Source organism: Mesoplodon bidens, assembly GCF_964165515.1.
Source record: "Mesoplodon bidens genome assembly, chromosome: 9".
Taxonomy (NCBI): domain Eukaryota; kingdom Metazoa; phylum Chordata; class Mammalia; order Artiodactyla; family Ziphiidae; genus Mesoplodon; species Mesoplodon bidens.
In genome coordinates, this window is record NC_138166.1 from 30,841,070 (window position 1) to 30,862,858 (window position 21,789).

At 37.9% G+C, this 21,789-nt stretch overlaps 1 protein-coding gene across 2 annotated transcripts in view; it reads right to left on the minus strand.

Moving 5' to 3' along the window:
* Positions 1 to 21,789, minus strand: part of SLC25A40 (solute carrier family 25 member 40) — a 54,498-nt gene that overhangs the window by 20,736 nt on the left and 11,973 nt on the right. Inside the window, exons 2-6 of one of the 2 annotated variants that reach the window (XM_081243699.1) lie at positions 12,413 to 12,476; positions 10,743 to 10,808; positions 8,779 to 8,899; positions 7,492 to 7,551; positions 5,605 to 5,711 (exon numbers count right to left, since the gene is read on the minus strand). In XM_081243699.1, coding sequence (XP_081099825.1) covers positions 5,605 to 5,711; positions 7,492 to 7,551; positions 8,779 to 8,875 — 264 coding nt within the window. In that variant the 5' untranslated portion in view covers positions 8,876 to 8,899; positions 10,743 to 10,808; positions 12,413 to 12,476. The remainder of the gene's footprint in view (positions 1 to 5,604; positions 5,712 to 7,491; positions 7,552 to 8,778; positions 8,900 to 10,742; positions 10,809 to 12,412; positions 12,477 to 21,789) is intronic. The other variant, XM_081243700.1, reaches the window with a different exon arrangement.

The following is a 21,789-nucleotide window of genomic DNA, read 5'->3' on the forward strand; positions in this document are numbered from 1 at the left end:
GGACTTCCCTGGTGGCGCAGTGGTTAAGAATCCACCTGCCAATGCAGGGGACACGAGTTCTATCCCTGGACCAGGAAGATCCCACATGCCGTGGAGCAACTAAGCCCGTGCGCCACAACTACTGAGCCTGCACTCTAGAGCCCATGAGCCACAACTACTGAGCCTGAGTGCCACAACTACTGACACTGAGTGCCACAACTACTGAAGCCCGTGCACCTAGAGCCCATGCTCCACAACAAAGGGAAGCCACCACAATGAGAAGCCTACACACTGCAATGAAGAATAGCCCCCCCACTCACCGCAACTAGAGAAAAAGCCCGTGCACAGCAACGAAGACCCAATGCAGCCCAAAATAAAAAATTAATAAAATAAATTCTAAATAAAAGAATTAATAGTTAAAATGATCATACTACCGAAGGTAATCTACAGATTCAATGCAATACCTATCAAAATACCAATGGCATTCTTCACAGAACTAGAACAAATAATTCTAAAATTTGTATGGAAACACAAAAGACCCTGAATTGTCAAAACAATCTTGAGAAAGAACAACAAAGCTGGAGGTATCATTGTCCCTGATTCCAAACATATTATAAAGCTACAGTAATCAAAACAATATGGTACTGGCACAAAAACAGACACATAGATCAATAGAACAGAATTAAGAGCCCAGGAATGAACCCACACACTTAAGTGGGCAATTAATCTATAATAAAGGAGGCAAGAATATACAATGAGGAAAAGACAGCCTCTTCAATAAACAGTGTTGGGAAAACTGGACAGCTACATGCAAAAGAATCAAACTGGACTACTCTCTCACACCATGCACAAAAATAAATTCCGGGACTTCCCTGGTGGCGCAGTGGTTGAGAGTCCGCCTGCCGATGCAGGGGACACGGGTTCAATCCCTGCTCCAGGAAGATCCCACATGCCACGGAGCAACAAAGCCTGTGCACAACTACTGAGCCTGTGCTCTAGAGCCTGCGAGCCACAACTACTAAGCCCGCTTGCCACAACTACTGAAACCCGTACGCCTACAGCCTGTGCTCCACAATAAGAGAAGCCACCTCAATGAGAAATGAGAAGCCCATGAAAGACCACATGCAGCAATGAAGACTCAACACAGCTAAAAATAAATTAATTAATTTAAAAAAATTCAAAACGGATTAAAGACTTAAACTTAAGACCCGAAGGCAAAAATCTTAATAGAAAAAAACATAGGCAGGGGACTTCCCTGGTGGTGCAGTGGGTAAGACTCTGTGCTCCCAATGCATGGGGCCTGGGTTCAATCCCTGGTCAGGGAACTAGATCCCACATGCATGCCGCAACTAAGAGTTCCCATGCCACAACTAAGAGTCCACATGCTGGGCTTCCCTGGTAGCACAGTGGTTGAGAGTCCGCCTGCTGATGCAGGGGACACGGGTTCGTGCCCCAGTCCAGGAAGATCCCACATGCCGCGGAGCAGCTGGGCCCGTGAGCCATGGCTGCTGAGCCTGCGCGTCCGGAGCCTGTGCTCCACAACGGGAGAGGCCACAACAGTGAGAGGCCCGTGTACCGCAAAAAAAAAAAAAATAGTCCACATGCCACAACTAAAGATCCCCCATGCTGCAACGAAGATCCCGTGTACTGCAACTAAGACCTGGTGCAGCCAAAATAAATAAAATAAATAATTTTTTAAAAAGAAGAAGAAAACATTGGCAGTATGCTCTTTGACATTGGTGTTTGCAATATTTTTTTGGATATGTCTCCTCAGGCAAGGGAAACAAAAGGAAAAATAAACAAATGGGACTACATCAAACTAAAAAGATTTTGCACAGCGAAGAAAACTATCAACAAAACTAAAAGGCTACCCACTGGAACAGGAGAAAATATTTGCAAATGATATATCCAACAGGTGGTGAATACCCAAAATATACAAAGAACTTATAGAACTGAACATCAAAAGAACCAAAAAAAAAAAACCTGATTTTTTAATTGGCAGAGAATCTAAACAGAAATTTTTCCAAAGAAGACATAAAGATGGCCAACAGGCACATGAAAAGATGCTCACCATCACTAATCATCAGGGAAATGCCAATCAAAACCACAATGAGATATCACCTCACACCTGTAAAAATGGCTATTATCCAAAAGACAACAAATAACAAGTGTTGGCATGGATGTGGAGAAAAGGGAACTCTTATGCACTGTTGGTGGGAATGTAAATTGGTGCAGCCACAATGGAAAACAGTATGAAGCTTCATCAAAAAACTTTAAGTAGAAGTACCACATGACCCAGCAATTCCACTCGTGGGTATGTATACAAAGAAAACAAAAATACTAATTCAAAAAGGTGTATGCACCCTATGTTCGCTGAAGCATTATTTACAATAACCAAGATATGAAAGCAACGTAAATAGATGAATGGATAAAGAAAATGTGAGATACAGGATACCTACCTATCTATTGATAGGTCGATAGATAGGTCTAAAATTTATATGGAAAGACAAAGAAAAGTTGGAAATAGCTAAAACAACTTTCAAAAAGAAAAATAAGAATAAAGTGGGAGGAATCAGTTTACCTGATTTCAGGACTTATTCTATAGCTACACTAAGACCATGTGGTATTGATGTAGGTAACAGACAAATGTTACAGAATAAACAACCTAGAAATCACACAATATGCCCAAGCGATTTCTGACAATGTGCAAAAGCATCTTAATGGAGGAAAGATAGCCTTTTCAACAAACGCAACTGGACAACCACATGCTAAAACAAAAAGGATCAAACTTCAACCTCGGGCCTCCCTGGTGGCGCAGTGGTTGAGAGTCCGCCTGCCGATGCAGGGGATACGGGTTCGTGCCCCGGTCTGGGGGGATCCCATGTGCCGCGGAGCGGCTGGGCCCGTGAGCCATGGCCGCTGGGCCTGGGCGTCCGGAGCCTGTGCTCCGCAACGGGAGAGGCCGCAGCAGTGAGAGGCCCGCGTACCACAAAAAAAAAAAAAAAAAAAAAAAAAAAAACTTCAACCTCAAACCCATACATTATATAAGAATGACTCAAATGGATCAAGGACTTTAAAAACAGGAGAAGAGGGCTTCCCTGGTGGCGCAGTGGTTGAGAGTCCGCCTGCCGATGCAGGGGACACGGGTTCGTGCCCCGGTTCGGGAAGGTCCCACATGCTGTGGAGCGGCTGGGCCCGTGAGCCATGGCCGCTGAGCCTGGCGTCCGGAGCCTGTGCTCCACAAGGGGAGAGGCCACAACAGTGAGAGGCCCACATACAGCCAAAAAAAAAAAAAAAAAAAAAAACAGGAGAAGAATCTTCAGATCTTAGGGTAAATAGTTCTTAGATTTGACACCAAAAGCATGATCTATAAAGAAAAAATTGACAAATTGGACTTCATCAAAATTAATAACTTTTACTCCATGAAAGACCTTGTTTAAGGGTATAGGAAGGGAAGTTAGAGTGGGAAAGAATGTTTAGTAATCACACATTCAACAAAGGACTCATATCTAGATAGTATAAGGAGCATTTAAAACTTAACAGTAAAAATACCAACAGTTAAATTAGAAAATGGGCAAAAGACACGAAGAGCCATTTCACTGAAGAGGATATACTGATGGCTAATAAACATATGAATAGGTTTTCAACATCACTAACCACCAGGGAAATGTAAATTAAAACCACAATGAGATATTACTACGCACCTATCATAATTGCTAAAATAAAAATAGTGACAACACCAAATGCTAGTGAGGTTGTGGAGAAATTAGATCAGTCATACATTGCCACTGGGAATGTAAAATGGTCCTACCAGTCTCGTAAACAGGTTGGCAGTTTCTTAAACCTTAAACATGCAACTACCATATGACCCAACAACTGCACTCATGGACATTTACCCCAGAGAAATGAAGACTAACAGTGATATTATGATTAATAATAAGAAATATACATTTTGGCCTTAATCCATGGTTCCTGGCACACAGCTCCAAAACTCTTATAATTTCCTAATTAATACAGAGCAAAGGAAGCATCTTTTGTTGATAATTTTTGGTCTTTTGTTCTCAGTCCTGAAATAGCTCCGGAGGATAAGAGGTGGAAGTAGTGTCTTTTGTTATTCACAACAAGCCTCTTTCAACCACACCTAAGTTTATGTTAATGAGGTGATTTTTGGAAAGGCCCTAGAGAACCAAAGGATGGGGGCTGGTTGCCAGGAGGAACCAACCACTTGATTAGAAGAAGGCTGGAACTTTTAGTCCCACCCTCCCCACCCTACCCCAGTCCCCAACCTCAGGGGTTCTGGGAAGGGAGGCAGAACTGGAGGCTTAGTCAGTCACCAAGGGCCAGTAATTTGATCAATCGTGTCTATGTAATGAAGCCTCCATAAAAATCTCTAAAGAATGGCATTTGGAAGCTTCCAGGTTGGTGAACACAGGGAGGTGCTGGGAGAGTGACACACCTGGAGAGGACATGGAAGCTCCACACCCCTTCCCCCAAGTCTTGCCCTGTGCATCTCTTCTATCTGGCTGTTCCTGAGTTGTATCCTTTCATAATCAACTAGTAATCTAGTAAGTAAACTGTTTTCTGAGTTCTGTGAGCTGTTCTAGCAAATTACTGAACCCAAGAGGAGATCTTGGGAACCTCTGATTTACAGCCAGTCAGTCAGAAACATAGGTGACAACCTGGACTTGCAAGTGGCATCTGAAGTGGGAGCAGTCCTGTGGGACCTGACACTAACTCCAGGTAGATGGTGTCAGAATTGAGTTAAATTGTAGAATACCCAGTTTGTGTCCCCTGGAGAGTTGCTTGGTATGGGGGAAAAAACCCACATATCGGTTCAGAAGTGTTCTAAGTAGAATGTTCAGAGAGAAAAACCGTGAGCAGTTTTTTCTTAAACTTACTTTCACACAAAAACCTGTGAATGAATGTATGTAGCAGTTTTATTCAGAGCCAAAAACTGGAAACCACTCAGAAAACAAACTGTGGTACATCCATACCATGTAATACTAGTGAGTAATAAAAAGGAACAAACTATTGATACATTAAACAACTTGAATGAATCTTCAGATAATTAAGTGAAAAGTGCCAAACCCAAAATGTTCTATGTTATTTCATTTATGTAACATTCTTGAAGTGACAAAATTATATAAATAGAAAACAGATTAGTGATTGCCAGGAGTTAAGAAGTGGATGTAGCTATAAAAGGGAAATAGGAAGAATCCTTGCGGTGATGGAGTCTGTATCTTCACTGTATCAATGTCAATATCCTGTGGTCTACTGTACTCATCTTGTCACATGTTACCACTGGGGGAAACTGGAAAAAGGGTACAGAGGGTGTGTCTGTATATTTTTCTTAAAATTGTATATGATCTACAAGTATCTCAAGATAAAAAAGTTTAAGAAAACCTACTCCCTAAGCATAAACAGATGAAAATAAAGTTAGCAAAGAATTAAAAGCAAAAAAAGTACTTTCCCTTTCCTGCTTCAATGTCTACTTTTTAACTGTGGATAAGCATGCTAACTACCTGATGGACATTTACTCTCCTGTAATCGTTAAATATTTCATATATAAGAGTAAATATTAGAATAGAAAACATACTGTGATTATAAATAATATAATCTCTTTACCAATGTTCCCTGGAAACGTCCTGGCTTCTTATACCATGCTTTGTTGCCTTCCTCTTCACAGACACATAGATGATCCATAAGTCCATTACTATATAAGAAACATTTTCCTAACAAAGAAGATTCTAACAGTCAGTGATTATTTCACAAAACTGTATTATTTTTACATATGAACAAAATGAAAGTACGATGAGCAGGCTAAACAAAGACATAACTTTGTCTTCACCTTTTAGGATGAAACATAAATAATTTGATTTGTTTAATGACATAGCACTGGGCTGTAAACTCACAGTGGTGAAAAGCAATTGAGTAAATTAGTGGATTACGTTTTCAGGACTTCAGTCAGCAAATGCACATGGAAATAAATTGTTTTCGGTTATCTGAGGGAGTGGAGAGGGAAGACAGAGGAGAAAACCTGTTTTGAAAAGACAGCATGGGTGTACATCTTCTCTATTTGACCAGAAGAAAACCCTGCGGTATGTAAGGGCAATTCAGACAAAAATATATTATGAAATCTAATGTATATCTGAAAGTTGCTAAGAGAGTAGATCTTAAAAGATCTCATTACATGGAAAAAAATTTATTAACTATGTGAGGTTATGAAAGTTGACTAAATTTATTGTGATAATCATTTTTCAATATATACATATATGAAATCATTACAGTGTACACCTAAAACTAATACAATGTTATACATCAATTGAAAAAAGACTGAAAAAATATGTTTTTCTCAACCAACGTAAATAATGCTGTGCTTTGTCCCTTTCTCTGTATTTATACTGCTCAATCTAGACATTTGTCAGCTCCCTCTTAACTGACTACAACTTTCTCTAATAATGATCCTTCCCATTATTGGATTCATTCTTGCTGCCAAAACTGTCTTCTCTATTCGACCATATATAATTGTCAATTTCATAATACATTAGACTAACTTTAATGTACAGGAAACTACTTTACTTTTCAGTCTCTTCCTACAATCCATCTATCCTTTCAGCCACCTGAAACAATGCCTGATGTTCATTGTCTCACTGCTATGCATTCAAGAGAGTGGCATTTATGTCTGTGAGAAAGCTAGCTTTCTCACAGTCTGTTTTCTGCTATTTAAAAATGTTTGAAACAGCATTATCTTTATAAAACTGCAAAATATTGATCAAGGAATCGCTATTTTTGCCCATCTAATAAAAACATATAACTACTCTTTCTTCTCAAAGTCCACATAAGCTATAATGTCCAGCAATTAACCAAGCTGCCTGGTAAAATAATGACTTTCCTATCACTATTCAAGCAACAATTAGGTGACTGTTGGATGAATACTGTAGGATGAGCACAGCTCTTGGACTAAAGTAGGAAGCTAGATTCTAAAATGCCTTACAAGTTTAATTCTGTTCTTACTTGTGAGGCATATACTCAAATATAAAATTGTCCTCTGCTTTAATTAGTAGGTTCATGAAAGTGTTATATGTTTTATATACACATACACACAGGCAGTTGACCCTTGAACAACACAGGTTTGAACTGTGAAAGTCTACTTATGCAGATTTTTTTCAATAGTAAATACTACAGTACTAGACAATCTGTAGTTGGTTGAATCCAAGGATGAGGAACTGCAAAAACAGAGGAACTGTGGACACTGAGGGCCAGCTATAAATTACAGGCAGTCAACTACATGGACAGTGGGCAGTGTTAACCCCCTCATTGTTTAAGGGTCAACTGTATTTGTTTTCTGCCTAGACCTCATCACGTACAACTAAGAAATGAGAAAATGTTTCTGCATGAGGATAAAGCCATCAATTTTTAAAAACTAACAAAAAGAATATTATTCAAACAAAAATGAATACAGCGACATTTAAAAATCTAACATAATGTTTTCAGGATAAGCAGAACACATACCTTTGGGGAATGGGTTGTTTTGGGCTTGGAGTCGAATTTTAACAACATCAAAGGGTGTCACTATGAAGATACATAAATCTCAATTAACAAGTGATACCTACAAATTGTATAGACATTTGTCCAAAGAACACAAAATAAACCAAATGATACCTTTCCTCATGACTATATAATGGGTAAGATTATTTATCTTAAAGTGGTTTTGAGTGTTAACATTCTAATTTCTTGCCCTTGAATTTTGTTAAAAGAGTACCAATGAGAAAATGTAATTACTTCTCTCACAAGTACTCAACTCTCATTTATAATATTTCTACAACTATAATTCCCTTAGCATTAAAACTAAAATACTAGTATTTATAAGAAAATATGTTATCTAAAGGTAAAGAATGAAAGTTCCAAAAGTCCATTTAAATATTTGAGAATAACTCTGTATTACAAGTAATCAATAATCAAACAATATAAGTCTTCCTATTCTGTTAAATTCACCTATATCAAACAAAAACTACAGATAATGCAAATTTGAGTAAGCTAGTCATAAATCATCCTTACTACCACACTGTGTAACTCCATTTGGGAACAGTGAAGCAAAGGAGAATGGTTTTAATTTGCAGGCTGTATTTTCTGTCTGAGAATGAGGACGTCACATTAGAAATCTCTAAAGCCTTTACAACCCTAGCATTCTGACCTAAAGACACTACATTCTAAAGCAATTAGTTTACATTTTTTCTAATCATCTGCTATCTTATTTAAATAAACTAGCCAAGTTAAATTCATTAAAATGCTAAACTGTCACCTAACTGTCATTTGGCTGTGTCTACAAGAAATTCTGTCTTTTTTAAGACAGAAAAATGTGGTCCAGAGGAATTTAAGCAATTCACTGTTACTAAAGCAAAGTAAAATATAATTTGAATTTGTTGCTACTATAAGTTGTTCAATTTCTGTATTTTTCATTATGCTAATGTTTTATTCCATCTTCTTACTGTCTATTAAAAAAAGGATAATAGAGTCATAAAAGTTTAATACTGATAGGGACCTCAAAGAACTCCTAAGCCCCTAATTTTAAAGACGGAAAATTAATTTCAAAGAGAATAAGGACTATCCCAACGTGCATTCACCCTGAGAATGGCAAAGCAAGGACTAAAATTCTAGTCTCTTGATTCTCTGGTCCAGGGTTCTTTTCATGTTATCATGATGAAGCATGAATGATAATATGATCATTATTTCACAGATAGAAAAAACTCAAATGGAATCAATGATTCATTCAGTTACATAATCTACATATTATTTTACCCATCAGTGATGTCAGTATAGCGCCAGTACAAGAGGCAAGCATTTGTTGAAGAGGAGTCACTTTGATAACTGGTGGCCCCTCTGCTCCAGGATCCATATTTTTAACTAACAGAAGAAAAATCTGTTAAAGAAAAGCAAGATGTAAAATAAAAGTGTAATAGAAAATGCCCTTAAAATCAACAGCTAAAAGTTAAATAAACTATAAAAACAATAACCAGTATTACTATCAAAGCACATGTTGTTGGACTTCCCTGGTGGCGCAGTGGTTAAGAATCTGCCTGCCAATGCAGGGGACACGGGTTCGATCCCTGGTCCAGGAAGATCCCACATGCCGCGGAGCAACTAAACATGTGCGCCACAACTACTAAGCCTGTGCTCTAGAGCCCATGAGCCACAACTACTGAAGCCCGCATGCCTAGAGCCCGTGCTCTGCAACAAGAGAAGCCACTGCAATGAGAAGCCCATGCACTGCAATGAAGAGTAGCCCCCGCTCACCGCAACTAGTGAAAGCCCACGAGCCGCAACGAAGACCCAACACAGCCAAAAATAAATTAATTAATTAAAAAAATAAAAATAAAAAATAACCACTCATGGCCAAAAAAATAAAATAAAACAAATTTTTTTTAAAAAAGGGAATTCCCTGGCAGGCCAGTGGTTCAGACTCCATGCTTCCACTGCTCAGGGCCCAGGTTCGATCCCTAGTCCAGGAAGTAAGATCCTGCAAGCCCCACGGTGCAGCCAAAAAAATAAAATAAAACAAATGAAAAAGTAACCACTGGCAACATACAGTATCATCTTTCCAAATGTCTATGTGCATAAAAACACATATATGTATATGTATAATATACGTATACACACACGAAGATCACAGCTAACTAATCAATTACGTACAAACATTCGTATTATCTGTGTATATGTATTCCTGTATCTGTGTACATGCACCTTTTCTGAAAGACAAAATAGATCAATACTACTCATATTGTTTAGTAGCCAGCTTTGACACTTAAAAATGTATTACAAACATGCCAATAAATAGATTTACATTATCATTTTTAATGCTTACATGGTTTTTAATTATATTTATTTAGTCATCCTCATATTCTTATTTAGGCTACTGCAAATTTATCATTAATTCATTAATTTCATAAACTCTCATATAAATATCCTTATACATACATCTTATTGTAGTGTTCCTACAATTACTATAGAAAAAAAAGTAAGATTGCTGGGCTAAGCTAAAAACTTGAGACAAATTGCCAAAATGCTTTCCAGAAAGATTGGACCAACTTCCACACTGGCAATAAATGAGTTCCTATTAGCCCATAAATTCACCAAACGCCCTCTCATATTACATATCATTTAGTTTTTCTAAACCATTTGGAAGTAGATTGCCATACATCACACCCCTTTCATCCTAAATACCTCAGAATATTCCTATATCATCAAGGTACAATTATCAAACTGAGGAAACAACATTGATAGTACTCTACAGTTCATTTTCCAATTTTGTCAATTATCCCAGTAATGACCTTTATAAAAATGAATGGTACTTGTACTGCTTATTTTTTTTACTTTTTATTTTTTTTTAATTTCTTTATTTCATTTTTGCTGCGTTGGGTCTTCGTTGCTGTGCATGGGCTTTCTCTGGTTGGGGCGAGCAGGGGGCTACTCTTAGTTGCAGTGCACAGGCTTCTCACTGCAGTGGCTTCTCTTTGTTACAGAGCACGGACCCTAGGCACGCGGGCTTCAGTAGTTGTGGCACACGGGCTCAGTAGTTGTGGCTCGCGGGCTCTAGAGTGCAGGCTCAGTAGTTGTGGCACATGGGCTTAGCTGCTCCGCGGCATGTGGGATCTTCCCGGACCAGGGCTCGAACCCGTGTCCCCTGCATTGGCAGGCGGGCTCTTAACCACTGTGCCACCAGGGAAGCCCTGTATTGTTTCCTTAGACTTTTATTATTTACCTACCTGGTTTAAGTCTTTTCCTCAACTCTATGTTCCAATATTTTGTTTGTAACATCAGTAGCTGAAAATCTGTAGTGAAAAAAGAAAGTAACTGTCATATCTTTTCAGACAGGAAAGGGATAACAAGCCTAAAGGAAAGGAGTATATAAAAACTTTAAAACACAAATCAACAAATATTTATTAACTATTATTTTTTAAAATATTTCTATTAAGTGCTTTGAGGAATATGAAGAGCACTCCACGAACGTTATCATTGGTTATGAAAGTATTTTCACAAAAATATCTTCATATTTTCCCAGTAAATATACTCTGCTTTAAAAACAATTCTAAACCTGAACATACGGACCCATCCTAGCATCAACAGAAGCTGAACAACCAGATTCTGTGACACTTACAGGAAGTTCAGAGACTAAAGTAACATGGTAAAGCTTATCACAAAATATAGGAGAAGGTGTAATACTCTGGTCTACAGGACTACTGTCTTAGTTTCTTCAACAGGTGAAAGTAGGGTGGGAAAAAAGGTGGCAGGGGAGGTATAACCATTCTAGAATAAAGGAATCCAACCAAATGCATCCTGGTTTGAAAAAACGAACTTTAAAAAGCCAGTCTGAAAGTAACTAAAGAAATCAGAATGTGGGCTGGATATCAGATAATATTTTTAAATTACTGTTGATTTTGTTAGTGAGATGTTATTACGGTCACGTAGAAAGTGTCTTTTTTTTAAAGAGGTTCATACTGACATATTAAGGGCTGAAATGTTATGATAGCTGTAGTTTATAACAGTTCAGAAAAAATATATTATAATTTTAATGATCTGTTAAATCTAGGTGTTAAGTATTTCACTCTTTTGAATTTTTCTGTATATGGGAAAATTCGCACAATAATTTTTTTTTTAATTCCTGAAATGTATGTAGAACCTTCAAATCTAAGCACCTGCTACAATACAGGTATATGCCTCCTCCAGAAAGGTAAAAAGACCTACAGTGCTTTATTTTGGCACCATCCTAGCGAAGTTGGCAACCTGAATATTCTCACCTTAAATTAAGGCCAGAAAAATTGACACATTTCTAGCAATTATTTAGAATGTAAGGGGAAAAATCTAAAAATTAGATGTAACTTTTTAGAACCAAAAATTAAGGTTATTGAACTTTTATTTCTTAACATACATATTTCAGAAAAATGTCATATCAACAATCTCTGAAGATCATAACATGAATCTACTTATGAGATCTGAAAAATTAGTCTCCTCTTCAAAATATTGTGGGTCAAATGGATAACACACCCAAAGATTCAGTAGAATATGAAGAAAAAGTGGCAAGTTATATATATATATAACTTGGAATGTTGGAATGTCTAGAACTCAAAATGTATTCTCCAGTGCTTTAAATTCCCTCCAGTCCAGAGGGACTTCCCTGGTCGTCCAGTGGTTAAGAATCCATCTTGCAGTGCAGAGGATGCCGGTTCGATCCCTGGCTGGGGGACTAAGATCCCACAGCTACTGAGCCCACGTACTGCGACTACGGAGCCCACGCACCACAACTAGAGAGAAGCCCGCGCGCCACAACAAAAGATCCCACATGCCGCAACTAGGACCCAACGCAGCCAAAAAATAAATAAATAAATAAATAAATATTAAATAAATAAATTCCCTCCAGTCCAATCAACCTACTTACCATTTTTCTTTGTATCCACTCTTCTATGTGGCAGGTACCATCCCTTTTTCAGGGAGCACACGGACTAGTGAGAAAGATGACTTTAACATTAATGTCTCCTTTAACTTTGTGAGTCATAAACAAAGGTTCTACAAGAATAGCTTCCTTGCTCAACTATACAAAATTCCTATACAACTATACAAAATTCCTCTTTTCTATACTTTTTCTGAATTCTGTACTCTACTTAAGTTAATATTAATGATTTGCTATACCTGGCCAAGGTGGACTTAAAATATAAATGGCAAACATTCTTAACATGAATAATCAATGAGCCCCTGTTGGGGGAAGAAAGCTACCTGATGACAAAATCTACTCAATCAAGCGATGAATGGAGATGCTTTAGTAAAAGGATTAGAGCAATATCCAAGTCAGAAAATAGTAAATCAATATATACTTAGTATCATCAGAACTTTAAAATCTTTTGTCCATTTTTCTCCTGGGGCATTTACTTCTTTTTATTGGTTTGAGGAATTTTTTTATTCTTAGTACAAATTATTTGCAGGCTGTGTGAACTGTCTCTTCTCAGAGTCTATGATTTACCTTTCCACTTTCTTTAAAGTATCTTTTGATAAAGTTCGTAATTATTTTTTGTGGTTAAAAAAAACACAACATGAAGTCTACCTTCTTAACAAAATTTTAAGTGTACAGTACAGTACTGTTAACTATATGCACATTGTTTTACAGAAGATCTCTAGAACTTTTTCATTTTGCATGAATGAGACTCTATACCCATAAATAGCAACTCCTTATTTCCCCCTTCTTTTCAGCCCCTGGCAACCACCATGCTATGTTCTTCTGCTAAGGTTTGACAACTTTTCATACCTCTTATGATTAGAATCATGCAGTATTGCTCCTTCTGTGACTGACTTATTTTGTCCAGCATAATGCCCTCAAAGTTCATCCATGTTGTAGCATATGACAGGATTTCCTTCTTTTTTAAGAAGTATATAATACTCTATTGTATGTATGTACTACCTTTTCATTATCTGTTCATCCACTGATGGACATTTACATTGTTTCCATTTCTTGAATTATGCATATTGCTACAATGAACGTGGGAATACAAATCTCTCTTTGAGATCCTGATTTCAATTCTTTTGGATAAATATCCAAAAGAGGGATTGCTAGATCACATAGTTGTTCTATTTTAAGTTTTTTGAGGAATCTCCACACTGTTTTCCATAGTACACCATTTTACATTCTTACCAACAACGCACAACGTTCTCATTTCTCCGCATCCTCACTAGCACTTGTTATTTTGTTTTGTTTTTTAATAATGGCCATCATAACAAGTGAAGTGATAACCCTTTGATTTTGATTTCATTTGCTTGATGATTAGTGATGCTCAGTGTCTTTTCATATTCCTGTTGGCCATTTGTACATCTTCTTTGGGGAAATGTCTATTAAGGTCTTTTATCCATTTTTAAATCAGATTATTTGTTTCTTTGTTCTTGTGTTGTAGGTGCTCCTTATATATTTAGAATACTAATCCCTTATTTGATATATTGTTTGTATGTATTTTTCTCCCATCCCATAGACTGTCTTTTCACTCTATTATTTACTTCCTTTGGTGTATAGAAGCTTTTCAGTTTGATACAGTCCCACCTGTCTTTTGTTTTTATTGCTGTGCTTCTGGTGTCACATCCAAGAAATCACTGCCAAGATAAATGCTATGAGCCTATTCCCCTGTTTTCTTCTAGGATTTTTTTTAAATGCGGGTCTTATATTTAACTCTTTAATCCATTTTGAGTTGATTTTGTATACGGTGTAAGGGTCAAAATTCTTAATGTAGCCAAATTTATTGGCCTTTTCCTTTATTTTATTTTTTATTTTTATTTTTTCTTTTTGCGGTATGCGGGCCTCTCACTGTTGTGGCCTCTCCCGTTGCAGAGCACAGGCTCCGGACGCGCAGGCCCAGCGGCCATGGCTCACGGGCCCAGCCGCTCCGCGGCATATGGGATCCTCCCGGACCGGGGCACGAACCCGTATCCCCTGCATTGGCAGGCGGACTCTCAACCACTGCGCCACCAGGGAGGCCCCTCCTTTATTTTTTTAAGATAACTTTATTTACGTGTTTGTTTGTTTATTTATTGGCTGTGTTGGGTCTTCGCTACTGCGTGCAGGCTTTCTCTAGTTGTGGTGAGCAGGGGCTACTCTTCATTGTGGTGTGCAGGCTTCTCATTGCGGTAGCTTCTCTTGTTGTGAAGCACGGGATCTAAGCACACGGGCTTCAGTAGCTGTGGCGCACGGGCTCTGAAGTGCAGGCTCAGTAGTTGTGGTGCACGGTCTTAGCTGCTTCGTGGCATGTGGGATCTTCCCGGACCACGGCTTGAACCCATGTCCCCTGCACTGGCAGGCAGATTTTTAACCACTGCGCCACCGGGGAAGTCCCGGCCTTTTCCTTTATGCATAACACTTCTTTTGTGTTTTTTTTAAACAATCTTGCCCTACTCAAAAGTCCAAAAGATATTCACCTACATTTTCACCCTAAAAGTTTTAAACTTTTGCTATTGACAAATTTTAAGTCCTTAATCCATGCAGGAAAGTATTTTAATAGCACGTGAAATAGTGATCTAATTTTATCTTTTTCCATGTTAAAATAGATAACTACTTTATTCAGCTCCAAGTATTAAATAATCCCTCCTTTCTCCTTTCAGCTGACATACTACTTGGTCATAACTAAGTTCCATTCCTGTGTGGAATTGTTTCTGGTCTCTCTATTCTATTGGTCAACTTATCCATCCTTAAACTGTACCACACTGTATTATTATTGTGTCCTAATAAGTCCTCATACTTGGTAGAGCAAGTCTACCCTCCCTGTTCTTCTTCAGAAGTGTCATGATTATTGTTGGCCCTATGGTCCTTCACGTAAGTTTAAAAATCATCTTACCATTTACCTTGAAAAACCTCTTAGGGATTTTGATTTGAATTGAATTGAAGCTACAGATAAAACTGGAGAGAATTATATCCACGAATGGTCTACTCCTTCATTTATTCAGGTCTTCCTTAATATTGTTCTGAAAAAATTAATTTGTCCTATAGAGATACTGCATATTTGTGGCAAATCTAACTCTAGATACTTGATCGTCTCTAATACTAACAGTGTCTTCCTTTTAATTACACGTTCTCCTTGTTGTTAGCATATGCAACTAATTTTGTACATTCAACATGTATCCAGCCAACCTTGCTAAAAAAATCCTCTATTATTTCTAATTATTGACTTATAGACTTGAGTTTTTCATGTTGTCTGCAAAAGCATATATTGTAAATTTATACTGTTTGCAAACAATGACATTGATTTCTGCCATTCCCAATCATTATGCTACCATTTTAAATTTTCTTACTGCACAGACTAGGATCTCCAACAGAGTATTTGAGAAAGAGTGGTGAAAATGAGTATCACTGTTCCATTCCTGAATTTAAAAAGAATTCTAAGATTCCCCATTAGGATGATGTTTGCTCTAGACTTTTTATTTATCTATTCATTTTTAAACAAACACTCTTTATCACATTAATGAATTTTCTTTCCAATCCTAATTTATTATACTTTCTTTCCTTGATACTTAGTTCCTTTCTACTACTAAGTAGTATGCCACTGTACGGATATACTACAATATCTTTTTTTTTTTTTTTTTTTTTTTGCTGTATGTGGGCCTCTCACTGTTGTGGCCTCTCCCGTTGCGGAGCACAGGCTCCGGATGCGCAGGCTCAGCGGCCATGGCTCACGGGCCTAGCCGCTCCGCGGCATGTGGGATCTTCCCGGACCGGGTCACGAACCTGTGTCCCCTGCATTGGCAGGCGGACTCTCAACCACTGCGCCACCAGGGAAGCCCATACTACAATTTCTTTTTTTTTGTTTGTTTGTTTGTTTGTTTTTGTTTTATTAGTTTCTGCTTTATAACAAAGTGAATCAGTCATACATATACATCTGTTCCCACATCCCTTTACAATTTCTTTATCCATTCACCGGTTGATAGAAATTTGGGTTGTTTCAAGTTGGGGGCTAGTACAAATAAAGGAGCTATGAATATCCACATCTAAATCTTGAGCAAATAAGTAGAAATAAAATGGCTGGATCAAATGGCAAATGCATGTTTAAATTCTTAAGAAATTGCCAAAGTATTTTCCAAAGCAGTTGTATCATTTTATATTCTCACCAGTAAGTTCTGGTTACTCCACATCCTTAACAACACTTGGTATGGTGATTTTTAAAAATTGTACCCATTTGAATAGCTGAGTAGTGATATCTCAATGTGGTAGTACTTTGCATTTTCCCAAGGGATAATGATGTTTTACATCTTTTCACAGGGTTATTTGTGATATCTTCTTTACCCAGTTTTTTCCTTTTGTTCCTTGTGCCACTTCTAAAGAACAGAATAGGACAGAGAGATAAGAACAGAATAGGACAGAGAGATAAAATGTCACTTTTAAGATTATGTTATAGGGTTTCCCTGGTGGCGCAGTGGTTGAGAGTCCGCCTACCGATGCAGGGGACACGGGTTTGTGCCCCGGTCCGGGAAGATCCCACATGCCGCGGAGCGGCTGGGCCCGTGCGCCATGGCTGCTGAGCTTGCGTGTCCGGAGCCTGTGCTCCACAGCGGGAGAGGCCACAGCAGTGAGAGGCCCACGTACTGCAAAAAAAAAAAAAAAAAAGATTATGTTATAAACGACTGTGACATTCATCCTAGTTGACTCTTTGCTCTCTCTCACTTGCTCTGACAGAAGCTGTTATGGTGTGAACTGCCTGACGGAGAGGCCCACTTGGGCACCAAGGGCAGCCTCTGACTAACAGCCAGCATGGAACTAGGGCCCCTCCAGTCCAACAAGTCATAGGAAACTGAATCTTGCTAACAACCACATTTGTGAGACTGGAAGCAAATCCCTCCCCAGTTGAGCCTTGAGATGAACGTAACCTCAGCTAGCATCTTCACTGCACCCTTGTGAAAGACCAAGTTTTACCCACTTGAGCCACATCCAGATTCCTGACACATAGAAACTGTGAGATAGTAAATAATTGTTGCTTTAAAGCACTATATTTTGGAGTAATTTGTTACACAGCAACAGATAGGTAATATAGCATCTATTGGGATGATTGTATGGCTTTTCCTTTTAAGCTGATTATATGGCAATTTACATTGCTTGACTTTTTAAACTTCTTTGCATTCCTAGGATAAACACCACTTGATTATGTTTTATCCTTTTTGTATAGCATTAGTTTTGACTTGTTAAATTTTTGCTAAGAATTTTAGTATCATGTTCATGAGGAATACTGGTGCATAATTTTTTTTTTATTAACTATTTTTATTTTTGGCTGTTTTGGGTCTTTGTTGCTGCGTGCAGGCTTTCTCTAGTTGCGGCGAGCAGGGGCTACTCTTCATTGTGGTGCAGGGGCTTCTCATTGTGGTTGCTTCTCTTGTTGTGGAGCATGGGCTGTAGATGCACGGGCTTCAGTAGTTGTGGCATGCAGGCTCAGTAGCTGTGGCTCGTGGGCTCCAGAGCGCAGGCTCAGCAGTTGTGCCGCACGCGCTTAGTCGCTCTGCAGCATGTGGGATCCTCCTGGACCAGGGCTCAAACCCATGTCCCCTGCATTGGCAGGCAGATTCTTAACCACTGCGCCACCAGGGAAGTCCACTGGTGCATAATTTTCTTTTCTTGTATTGTTTTTGTCTTATTTTGATTAATATTTGACAGAATTGAGCCTGGGGTTTTCTTTAGGAGATATAAGGATATTTGGGTTATTTCTTTCTTCTTGTGTAAGTGTTGGCAGTTTGTGTATTTCAAGGAATTTGTCCATTTAAGTTGTTAAACATATGAGCATAATGTTGTTCATAATATTGCTTTATTGTCCATTTAATGGCTATAGGCTCTGTAGTTATGTTGCCTCTCTTTCTTTATATTAGTTAATTTGCATCTCCTCTTTCTTTCCTGATCAATCTGGCAAGAGAGTTATAAATTTTATTGACCTTCTCAGAAAACCAAATTTTGATCTCATTTCCTCCATTGTTTTTGTTTTCTATATCACTGCTTTCTCACATCATCTTTATTTCTTTACTTTTTACCATGGGTTTGTGGACATTATTGATTTAATATCTTTCTTCTTTTTAAGATAGGCTTTGTAGGGCTAAAAATTCCCTTTCAAGCACTGTTTATATTCCATCTCACAAATCTGGATATATTGTGTTGTGATTTTCATTCTGTTCAAAATATTTTCTAACTTTCTGGTGTTTCTTATACCATACTTATTGGGTTTTGGTATCAAGGCTATGCTAATCTCATAAAATTAGGTGGAGAATATTTTCTTTTAGAAGAGTCTGTAAGGTTGGGATTACTTGATCCTTAAATATTTGATAGACTATAACTGTGAATTATAATTGTATCTGTGAATTTCATTTTGTGTTTTCAAAATATGCATAATTTTATTATTTGTTAAACAGATACTCAGAAAAATTCATGCATTTTTTTGGTGATGAAAGGGCTATGATTATTTTGTACATAAACAATCACCAACCTTACCACAAAAATATAGTAACATATACTAAACCAGAGAAATCCTCATTGAGTTTTATAATTTTTGGTCATTTGAGTCACTACAATGTAAACTAACCACTGTAACATAAGAGATACAATATTATTCACTATATACATGAGTTTCTCATAGCCACAAGTATTTGATTCCACGAATCACTGAAAACTTTAAATGCATAAATAACACTCCACTTGGTAGTAGCTACTTCCATAGGGAATTTTGGACAGGCTATCTAACATTCATTCTTTAAAACACCCTCAAGTACGAAACTACTCTTGCTACTGGGAAAAACAGACACATACAAAAACAGTGTTCCACGACAGGCTTCAATCTGGGCCATGAGAAAAGTCTCAATGAATTTAACAGGTTTTAAATCATATAAAGTATGTTCTGTGACAACAATGGAATTAAACTAGAAAACAAAAACAGAAAGGTATCTGGAAATCCCTAAATACTGGGAAGCTGAATAGCACACCTCTAAATATCCCATGGGTCAAAGTAGAAATCAAAAAGCATTCTTACACATAATAATGAAGTGTTGAGGGGACTTCCCTGGTGGTCCAGTGGTTAAGAATCCACCTTCCAATGCAGGGGACGTGGGTTTGATCCCCGGTCAGGGAAGTAAGATCCCACATACCACGGGGCAACTAAGCCCGTGTGCTCTGGAGCCTGCACACCACAACTAGAGAGCCTGCACTCCGCAACTACTGAGTCCCCACCCTCTGAAGCCCACGCACCACAACTAGGGAGAAGCCCACACACTGCAACAAGGACCCTGTGCGCCGCAATGAAAGATCCCACATGCTGCAGTGAAGATCCCGCATGCCACAACTAAGACTCAATGCAGCCAAATAAATAAATAAATGAATATTAAAAAAAATTAACTGTTGAAGGTTTCCTTTTGACATCAAGCACGTGATAAAAATATACATTACCACTACACCTATTTAATATGTTATTAAAGTTTTTCTAGCCATCTAGGTAAAGCAGAAAGTATATATAAAGTTTAGAAAGAGAAAAAAAATCAATATTTGCAGATGACATAATTGTGAGCACAGAAAATTTAAGCCCATCATTGAATTATTAAAACTAATAAGTTAGCAATGTTGCTAGCTATAAAAATCAATATGCTAAGTTAAATACATTTCTATATACTTGTAACACATAGAAAATTAAATTTAAAATAAACAGCATGTACAAGAGCATGGAAGAATTTCATATACTCTGGCAATAAGTCTCACAACATATTCTCAAGACATCTGTAAAAAAATATATACAATTTAACCAATTTAAAAGTATTTATAATTCAAAAAGATACATGCACCCCTATGTTCATAGCAGCACTATTCACAATAGCCAAAACATGCAAACAACCTAAATGTCCATCAACAGATGAATGGATAAAGAAGATGTGGTACATATATACAATGCAATGCTACTCAGCCATTAAAAAAGAACGAAATAACGCCATTTGCAGCAACATGGATACAACTAGAGATGATCGTATTAAGTGAAGTAAGTCAGAAAGAGAAAGACTAATATCATGTGTCACTTACATGTGGAATCTAAAATATGGCACAGGGACTTCCCTGGTGGTCCAGTGGTTAAGACTTCACCTTCCAATGCAGGGGCTGCGGGTTCGATCCCTGGTCAGGGATCTAAAATCCCACATGCCTTGCAGCCAAAAAAACCAAAACATAAAAACAGAAGCAATACTGTAACAAATGCAATAAAGACTTTAAAAAATGGTCCACCTCAAAAATAAATCTTTAAAAAATAAAATAAAATATGGCACAAATGAACCTATCTACAAAACAGAAACACACTCACGTACATAGACAACAGACTTGTGGTTGCCAAGGGGGAGGTGGGTGGTGGAGGGAAGGACTGGGAGTTTGGGATAAACAGATGTAAACTATTATATATGGGATGGATAAACAAGGTCCTACTGTATAGCACAAGGAACTATATTCAATATCCTGTGATAAACCGTAATGGAAAAGAATATAAAAAAAGAACGTCTATGTGTATAACTGAGTCACTTTGCTATACAGCAGAGATTAGCACAACACTATAAATCAACTCTACTTCAATTAAAAAAGTATAATTTTTTTTAAAAAGTCTTAATATAAAAAAAGTACGATTTCGGACTTCCGTGGTGGCGCAGTGGTTAAGAATCCACCTGCTAATGTAGGGGACACAGGTTCAAGCCCCGGTCCAGGAAGATCTCACATGCCACAGAGCAACTAAGCCCATGCACCACAACTACTGAGCCTGTGCTCTAGAGCCCGCAAGCCACAACTACTGAGCCCGCGTGCCACAGCTACTAAAGGCCGCGCACCTAGAGCCCATGCTCTACAACACGAGAAGCCACCTCAATGAGAAGACCGCGCACCTCAACAAAGAGCAGCCCCCGCTCACTGCAACTAGAGAAAGCCCGCGTGCAGCAACAAAGACCCAACACAGCCCAAAATAAATTAATTAAAAAAAATACCACTTCATGAACTGAAATAATGAATGCTATGAATATATCAGTTCTTCCAGATTATAAATTCACAGGAATCATAACTAAAATCCCCAATTGTTTTCATTTGTGGATTTGATAAAATACTTCCCCAAACCTATATGGAAGTAGAAAATGACAAGAATTGCCAAAAATTGTGAAATGCAGCTACAGCAGAGCTTACAAGGAAATTTATAGCATTATATGCTTATATTAGAAAAAATCTAAAAACCAATGATCTAAGCACCTCCCCTAAGAAACCAGAAAAAGAGCAAATTAGAACCAAAAAAAGCAGAAAGAAACAATTAA